Source organism: Neltuma alba, unplaced genomic scaffold (genome assembly GCF_004799145.2).
Source record: "Neltuma alba isolate B1F8T4 unplaced genomic scaffold, ASM479914v2 tig00010758_pilon, whole genome shotgun sequence".
In the NCBI taxonomy this organism is placed as follows: Eukaryota; Viridiplantae; Streptophyta; class Magnoliopsida; order Fabales; family Fabaceae; genus Neltuma; species Neltuma alba.
The window spans coordinates 189,665-199,297 of record NW_021635583.1 but is presented as its reverse complement, the minus strand read 5'-3'; the positions used below and the strand labels follow the sequence as shown (position 1 = coordinate 199,297).

Sequence of the window (9,633 nt, the reverse complement as noted above, 5' to 3'; positions counted from 1 at the left end):
TGGATAGTTGATACAAATTTTAGTTACTAAGTTTCTTTCTGTCTAAAACGTTAATTTCTATAATTTAATAAATAGTTGGACCATTTTATTATTAAAAAGATCAAAATTTATAATTTAAAATTTTATTTATTTTTTTACCGAAAATAAAATTTGAAGGACTAAAAATAAAATTCATATAAGACGAAAGGATTAAAAACTGTATTAATCTTATATATTTCAACATTGAATTTATTTGGGTGGAACCAAAATTAGTGTTCAGTCGATCCCCCATTGAGGGGCCTTCAAACGACAATCCAAATTAATCTAGAACTGTTGTGGTGCCTGAAAGATACCCTGTCCTAAGATACCAAATGCTATACGGGAAAAAAAGAAATGTATATACGAAACTCTTCTCAATAAATGCACCTGCCACCTGACTAGCCGGTTCAAGATATGCATTTTCTCACCAAAACTACTTAAATAAACTGTTCTTCACCACCTAAAACCACTTAAAATAAATTGTTATTAAGTGTAAGACACGATTCAATAAATTTTAAAGTTCACGACCTAAACCACAAATAAATTGTTTTTTAAATCATCAACAAATATAAGCACACTTGCGCTGCGGAAACAAAGGAAGATCTTCCATATACAGAGGGCGTAACAGAGGTGTGAAAGGCAAATTAATTAAATTAACTTTCTTATTAGATTCATATGCTTACTTTCATTATTCACGAATGACTCAATTGGTGGGCCATTATGTCCCGTAATGATCCGCAGGAATAGTTTAAATAAAACCCTTTTGATGTTATCCAGTGAAGGATCTTTCTTATCAAAATCTTTAAAAACAAGCATTTTAATCCAAAAGATGATTGTGCCTTGTGTCACCGTCCCACCCTATACTGCCTTTATATATTAGAAGGGGCGACAAATTTTTTGGATAATAAATAATATATATATCAAAATTAAATTAAATGTGACTGGACAAAGTTCTCCGCGTAGGGTGCGTGGCTGAGTAATGCAACGCGCCAAGGGATCCTTGGCTAACAAGAAATAAGGTGCCACGTAGGCGAGGTTCATCTTTCAGAATGCAAAAGCCTGCCTTGTCTTCTTGTTTTTTCAGTTCATATATCTTGTTCATAATAATTTGATTGTGATGACGGGGTTACGTGATATGGGATAACCACTAATAATTACCCATAAATGATTTTTTTTAATTTTTATTTTACTTTTTGATATTTTTTCTCAAAAAAATTCTAGAAGAGGCAAGACTTGGGTTTTATGTTTGGACTTTATAAGAAGAAATTTGAATTCGACTTGTGTATTCACAATGACCACATAAGATGCCAATCTATGACATGTGTGTTGTGTTTGGTAGGAGAAAAGAAATGATATCCAAAAAAAGAAGAATAGATCATTTATAAGCAATATTTATTATATCTTGCTTTTGATAAATTATGAAAAGTGTTCCGTCTCTTAATTTCATTCTATTTTGTATTTCTGATATATTTTTATTATATCTTCCATAATTCTTATTATGCTATTTTTTTCGTATGCATAAATTTGGATGTTGTCATTTATAATTATTTTATAGTCTTCACTGGAAATCATTATTCTCAAAATTAATATATATATTATTTTAAGAACAACACTAATATCAAGTTTTTTGATCACATACGATTATATATCTTATTTTTAAAATATTATCATTTAATTATAAAATCACATTAAATAAAAAAAATATGGTTGTGTGATTGAAAAATTTGTCATAATAAATATAAATAATTTGACTTAAGTTTTTTTCTTATTTTAATTAACATTGTATCGTCACTCCCATGTATTGTATTTTCACGTGACAATTCTGATTTTGCAATTTTTTATTTTATGTGCATTGAAATAAAATAAACAAAAAAAGTATATAAATTTTATATGTATTATATAAGACGTAATGAATGTATTATAGATAAAGTATCTCATTCACTATTCAAAATTTTGACCACATACATTGGGAACATCTAGAACCCCCGCTCGGTTGAATCCGCAATTTTCTGGGAAGCTAACTCCCCTTAATATATAATCTGCTAGGTTGATTTTGTTTTTTAAGAGAAATACATTATTTTTTTATTTAAAAAACATAAATATGTGGAATATATAATTTATATAGAATTTAATCAAAAGGTTACTTTTATAATTATGAAGAAAGTGTGAAGCTTAACTTCTTTAATTTAATTAAATTAGTTAAACATGTCCTATTATTAATAAACAGAGTAGTATCATGCCTAAGAAATTACTCATCTGTTTAATCCCTAATGTGATATATAATTTGTGATTTGTGATTTAATTGAACTACAAAGTGGCATTAGGTGAGTAAACTTATATAAGTTCGGCTCACTTCCTTGCTCGTAAAAAAATGCAAAACTTGACTTTTCGATAAGTTAAAAATCAGGTTGTTATATTTTACAGGTTTTCTAGAAAGAAATTCACCTTTCCTTTCGTATTTACTCCCAGACAAGCAATACCTTAACATAGAAATAATTGGTCAATTTAATCTACATTCCAAGACAATTTCCAGTTATAAAATACGGAGAAATAGCTGCATTAATTTTTTTTTTTGCCAACAGCTGTAAATTATAGCATATATAAAGATGCAAACAAGGGAGTATTAATTATGTATGAGTATTTTGGGAACATAGTTGTCATTAAATTAGTTTTTTGATACCTGCGTATGATTCTCTAAAACTTCATGGTGTATATTTATTAATGAATAATCAAAATATAGGAACCAGTAAGAAACTAACTGAAGAAGTGGAGAATAGGTAATCTGAATTAGTTTATGTAATTGCATAAAGATTCAAGGGACAACAAATTAAATAAATAAGATCACAAATTAAATAAATGAGGTCCTGCTCAAATAAATAATGCTCATCAATTTTTAGACACAATGAAAAGTTAAAAAGATTACATGTTTAACGGAAAAATAATATTACACAATTTTTAATATTTTATGAACAACAATATATCATTTAACGGTTTAGAATGTTTACTGAAAGAATAATTTAAGACAAGAATGTCTTTTAATCCCTCATGTAGTCACAACACAAAATGGTTAAATATGTTTTAGCCAAAAATATTTTGGCTTCCACAGCTTGGCAACACCAAAAAAAAAAAAATTTGCGAGCTCGGCAACACAATATTAAACATATGAAGTTTTCATATTGGCAATTTAAAGAATGAGTCTTGACAATTTTATAACTTTTTTTATTTAATACAATTTAAACATGTACATACAGACAAATACTACCTCATCTTTTAAATTATAAAACCTCATTTATATATTAGAAATTAGATTTTATAATTAAAATCGGAAGTAATATGTCTGTGTGACAGGTTAGAAGTTAGGACCTCATCGTGTTACTATTGGGACAACTGATAATCAATTATACAGCTCAAATGAGATTCCGTGTTGATATATTTGCTTCCTGCATCAATAAAAAGAAAAAAAGAAAATTGTGTCACTCACGTGTCAGCAGATGATTGCAAGTGTCAAGAGAATAGAAAATTGGACGAAAATCATAAAACAAATTTGTTAATTTTAATTTTAATTTATTAGAGTCGACTTTTATTTTCTTTGGACTGAGGATAAAATGACGTATGATGAAGACAGTGCTTACGTTAAAAGAAGAATGGGGTGGGCATTGCTTGTAGGCGTGGACCATGGCTGCTATGGGAGGGAAGCAGCCACATTCACAGGATCTTTGACATTTGTGGCCCAAGGAATCGTCCTGGCCATAATTTTTGTCCTGCCCAATTTGCCCCTGTTTCTTTTCCTTTTCCCTCTTTTCTCCATGTCTTTGCTTCTTTGGATCTCTCACTTGTATTTTTGCTTCCAATTATTTTATTCATTCCTCTAAATATCTTCATCACCTAAATCCAATAAAATGTGGCAAGAAAGATCTCATGAAAAATATTACATAAAAAAAAAACAAACAAATCAGACATGATGGCTTCTATACATTTGATATTTCTTGCTAACGTCATTTCTTGTTGATCTAATTAAATAAGGCGATCCACAAAATAATATTTCTTTGATCCTTAACATAAGACTTAATTATTGAGTTGATTTTGATTCTAAATATAAGATCTATTTCTCATATTTATCAATTTTTTCTAAATGATCTCTATGGATACTCTCTCAGCCATAATCAAGTAGAAAAATAAGAGAGGATATTAATGAGATGATTATGGTCTTTTAAGAAAAACATGTTATATTTCTTATAATTAACCAACTGATGTAACTTTCTTAATCTAATCAAATTAGTTAAATAGATCTTGTATTAAACATCAAATGAGTACCAATCTATCAACTTGCAGGGGAAAACTCAATGATGCTGTTGAGGCTTCATTTTAAGTTGACGTCAAAAAAAAAAGTTTAAATGGAAATGCTGGGAATCGAGCTTCTTAAAAACTTTAAATGGGCGTTATACTAATATGTTTCAAATAATTTTGCATTTTACAGAGTGAAAATATAAGACAAAACTTTGTCTTGTAAGAGTGTCTCTTTTTCAGCCTACTCAATTATTTTCAGCCAAGCAGCCGGTAAAGGTATTGAATTGAAATGTTATATATATGTGCGTTCATACAATTCTATCATTTGCCATCACATCTTTATAAGGCTAGATGCATGGCTTTAGTTGTCTATTACTCCTATTATTTATTTTCGTAGCCTGTTAGCCAAATGCGACCAGCAAACTTGAAGAAAGTCAGAACATTCTTAAATAAGAGAGCCCTTAATAGCCAATAAAGACGCTACTCCACGCCAAAACCGTGCCCACCTATTGATAATTCCTCTATTAGACTTCTGCATGGTTAAAATGTGCTTCTAGAACCAAGAATAGCGTATAGGTATCCACAACCAAGTCACCATCGTTAAGCCCACGTATTTTTATTTAACACATTTTTATATATTTGATTAATATACTATATATTATGAAATCAAATTCTTTATATCTGTCATGTCAAATTTTTTTAATTTTACATGATTATGTTGGCAAAAAAAGAAAATCACATGACCACACATTCTTAGTTTAAGACATATAATCATGCGTGGTTGAAATTTGACATAACTCAACTCCTTAATTTTATTTCCATCTTAATTATCATCTCTTGTACTTAATACAAAATTTAGTTAATCAATTTAGAATATTAAGAAAATTACTGAATTATTTAATTATAACATACATTATATGACCTCTCTAAAATTAATTAATTTATAAGTAAGAGAAACTCATTTTGAAAATATATATATATATTTTAAAGTAATTCAGTAACTTTATCTTTCGTCCGTGATTATTTATGTTGCCTCTATGTAAGTAAGGTAGCATTACTTTATTTCAATAGGTGCTACATTTTATCATATTATAAAAAAAAATCCATATATAAGATATTATTTTTAAAATTTTATAATGATGATATAAATATTTAGGGGGGCCCAATTTACAAGCGAGGATGAGTTTATGAGATTTTCACCTTGGCCTCCATGAGGAAAGTAACCTTCAAATCAAATCAAAATTATAGCCAACGGCCGTTTACTTTTCAGGTATTGCCGTTGGACGTTAGGCATACTGTACCGTATGCCAGAGTTAAGACGAGAGCCACTAAACGACCCCGTGGGAGTCCGCGTGTAAAGTTCCAAGTATTTCATCATCATTCACATAGTCGTCGAGTCCGGTCAAAATCTCTGCACCTTCCTCCCGCTTCTCTTCTTCTTATTAATCCTTTTCCCTGCTCCGTCTACCTTTTGTGTTCTTCTTCTCGCTTCCTCCTCCTCTGCTCGTACCCACATCTCTCAGAAACTGAAGGGAAATTGAAAGCATCTGGATCAATCACAGATGGGTTCTTCCAAGGAAGAGAGATTCACGAAGATATTAAGGGGTTTCAAGACTCTGTTCTTCCTGATCACCATGATCATATCGCTTTTGCTCTTCTCGGCTCCGCTTTTTCTTGTTCTCGCCGATGCGCTTCTTCCTTCGGCTCTACTCTCTGCACTCTCGCCTTCTTCTCTCTCTCTGGAAACTCTATCTTCCCACCTCAGAAACTACGATTTCCGATACTCCCTCATCGATATTCCCCTCGTGTCCATCATAAGATCCGTTGTCATCTTCTGTGAGTATTTTCGCATAAACTCGAAACTTTTTTTATACTCTGTTTGATTCCTCTGTTTTTGACTGTTAATTAATGGCTTTTGCGCAGGTGTTTATAGTTTCTGCGATGGGCCAAGGCTTTCGCGGGGGCCCTATTTGGGGATAACGACGATGTGCTCTATTTCGTCTTTGATTTTTGTGTCTATGAAAGCTGTTTATGTTTTCAGCCTCCCAGATTCGTATCGAGGAGGAAGCCATGTGAGAGCCTTCGAAATAGCTCTGTTCGTGTGTTCGTGTGCTTTGGCTATTGGGCATATCGCCGTAGCTTACAGAACAAGTTGCCGAGAAAGACGAAAGCTTCTGGTGTACAAAATTGACGTTGAAGCTGTAAGTATCTTTGTAGCCTAATTCCGCTAGAAGTTGGTATTTTTGGGGGAATAGCATAATTTTCATAAGTTGAGAGGTTCTTTAGTGAGAATTCGAATTAGTTCTGAATGTTTTTTCCGCGTGGATGTCAGGAAAAATGGTAGTAGTAGGAATTGATGCCAATTTTGGTGGGGCCCACGAGGACCTTTCATTAGGCACGGAGGCACCTCAATGGCATTAATAGGGTCGAATCATATTTTGATTTTTAATGCCATGAATTTAATGACATTTTAGATCACGTCAAAACCAATTTTAATATCAACTACTATTAGCAGGTTGCATATAAAAGCTGAAAATATTTTTTTTTGCCAAGCTGAAAATATTCATTTTGAGTTTATTATATCTATGCGTAAATATGAGTGTTATAAATTTTAGTTTTGGAGTATAAAAATGAGATAACTACAATTTATTACCATATTACTATTGTTTAATTACTGTCTAATAATGCCTAGGAGTGTTAGTTTTTATTCTAAAAATTTTATTATTTTTAATATAATTCATTTTATACCATATATTCTTCCGGTCCTTAATATAAGATCCATTTAACTAATTTGATTAGATTAGAGAAGTTAGTTAAGTTAGTTAATTATAAGAAATGTGACACATTTTTCCTAAAACACTATAATTATCTTTCTTAATACTCTCTCTCACTCTTCTACTTGATTATGGTTGAGTAAGTATCCATATGGGTAATTTAGAGAAAATTGATAAATATAATAAATAGGTTTTATATTTAAGATCAAAACCAACTTAACAATTGGGTCTTATATTTAGAATCGGAGGAGTAATTAATAATGCGCATCAAAGGGCAGGGGAGTAAATATGACTCTTCTGGAAGGTCAATAATTTGATGACCAAATGGCTTATGCTTGAGGAGTACACCACCAAACTCATTTTATTATAGAGCTTGTGTGTTTGGATCTTCTTGTGCTATTATTGAATCGGTCATTTATATTTAGCTGCGGCTGTGTTTATAAATATTCTGACTTTTCAAGACAGCCAAATTGAGTTGGTGGGAAATTGAACGGTGGGAATATTTATGGGGATGCTTGACTTTTTGGCTAAAGGAAGATTATTTCTAGAATCTTTATATAAATATTTTTTTTTCCGAAAACGTAACTTTCTATGTTGTCATGTACTTGTATTTAAAGGACTATGAGATTCATTATCATTGAATTTATTAGTATTCTCAAACGGTCAAAATCCGCAATTCTTGTCATAATTTATTGACAAAAATTAATTTTCAAGTTTGCGTCAAGATTAATTAAGTTGTCATATTTTTTAATCACTTGATTACAGGGACATGATTAAAAATCAAGCAAAACTATGAAGATATGGAGATTAATTTTCCCTAATTTATAAGTCAACTTTGAAGGCTCATAAACATGAGCTGATTTGAAGACTTGGTCTCTCTCGCATGTGATTCGTGATTGTGTTACTTTAGATGTCAGGAAATGGTCCCAAAACCGACCTTATGTATTATATGCACCATTAATTAGATCATGTGCCACATGCCTCTACAATTCTCGTATCCTTTGCAAATGCCTTATCTGCCTGTTTATCTGGAAAAAATTAAGTTAATACTATTACGAAGCTAATCATTGCTTGTGCTATTGACATTATACGTGCAGATTTCAGCTTGCAAGAGATACCCCAAGATTCTTAAAGAAGAACGAATCAACTGAACCCACCCAACCTCATGAAATATATTAGAGTGTAAATATCAGTTATATATAGAGAGAGAGAGAGAGAGATTTTGAACTTATAGCTTCAACTTGTCACGTTGTCTTCTTCAGTGCTTCAGGGGATGATCAGGTAAGCTAATTCAACTATGGCAAGAAAAAAAGAAGTTGAGCTGTATTTGGTTGGGAGCCCAGGTCTGATGGCTGTTTCTTTCTCATTATTGGCACAGATTTGTCCGAAGGATCTCTGAGTCATCACCTTGGCACTGAAGAACAAAAGCTAACACTAAAATTACAGAGTAAAGAGTCACAGAAGAATTGTCCAGAGTCGCTGAAGTTAAGTTGCACGTTGGTGATTGAGTGAAATGTAAATACTATAGAACTCCACAGTTCTTTTTTTGTTTTGTTTTTTTTTTAAATTTTCATATATTGTATATCAGAGAGAAATGGCACCCCTGCTCAAAGAGTCAGCTTATCAAGTTGTAATTTGGGATCATGGTGGATTCCCTCAAGCAGAACAATGATCAAGTGGGTGAAGTGGCAGTGTTGGTTAAATATTATTTTATTTTTAAAATAAATCTGCAAAAAGTGAAGTGGATAATAAGTTTACACGTCACCCACTTCAGTGGATCCTCTACAGGATCCCACTCTGTTGGTAGTATAATGATCCAGTGAAACTTGTTTCCCCTGAGAAAAAAGTTTTAAACTTTAACAAATATCTAATTCCACCTAGCTGGTTACAATCTTGAGATATACTAGTAAAATTAATCTGGCCAATGACCTACCCACGAGAAGATTAAAAGTAAAACCAGAATAAAGCAACAGAATAACCTAGAAATTAGAACATAGCAATGGAAACAAAAAGCAATGACGAACTTGCAACCTAAAGAAAAACAGAAACCAAACAGAACACGACTGGACCAGCTTCACCCTTCACGTTTAATTAAGTTTATTCCCTTCCTTGATCAAAAAAGCAGCAGGCAAAGAGCATGCTGATATCATAATCGTAATCCAACGAGGATATTGCTCCATGAAAGAATGCAAATTTTTGCATTATCTCATAAGATATCTGAGGTGTGCCATTTTAATTTTGGTGGTACTTTCTTCAATCCTAAATGTAAGAGTTAGTGTAAAAGTTTGTGTTGATACTAAATACCATATTTTTTTCCCAAATTACTAATCTGGTTAATTTTTTAATTTTTACGAATCAGTTACCCATCTCCTAGTTAAGGATATTTTGGTTTATATGATCATCCTTCTTATTTTTCTTCCCCTCCTTTTTTTTTTTTTAGCATTTTTGTACTTTGTTTTTTCAGGCAGTTCAGGAGCTGGATGAACAACAAAGCGCGAAAATCTTCTATGGGCTTCTCAACTGGAAGAACTCTGATCCAAAGCCTAGAGAACCA

The 9,633-nt window shown here is 31.8% G+C and overlaps 1 protein-coding gene across 1 annotated transcript; it reads left to right on the top strand.

Moving 5' to 3' along the window:
- Positions 1-5,706: 5,706 nt before the first annotated feature.
- Positions 5,707-8,805, top strand: LOC114758838 (uncharacterized). The gene is made up of 4 exons (XM_028947925.1): positions 5,707-6,141; positions 6,229-6,506; positions 8,177-8,360; positions 8,458-8,805. Exons 1-3 carry the CDS (start codon positions 5,868-5,870, stop codon positions 8,228-8,230), a joined length of 606 nt encoding a protein of 201 aa, XP_028803758.1. The 5' UTR covers positions 5,707-5,867; the 3' UTR covers positions 8,231-8,360; positions 8,458-8,805.
- Positions 8,806-9,633: the final 828 nt, after the last annotated feature.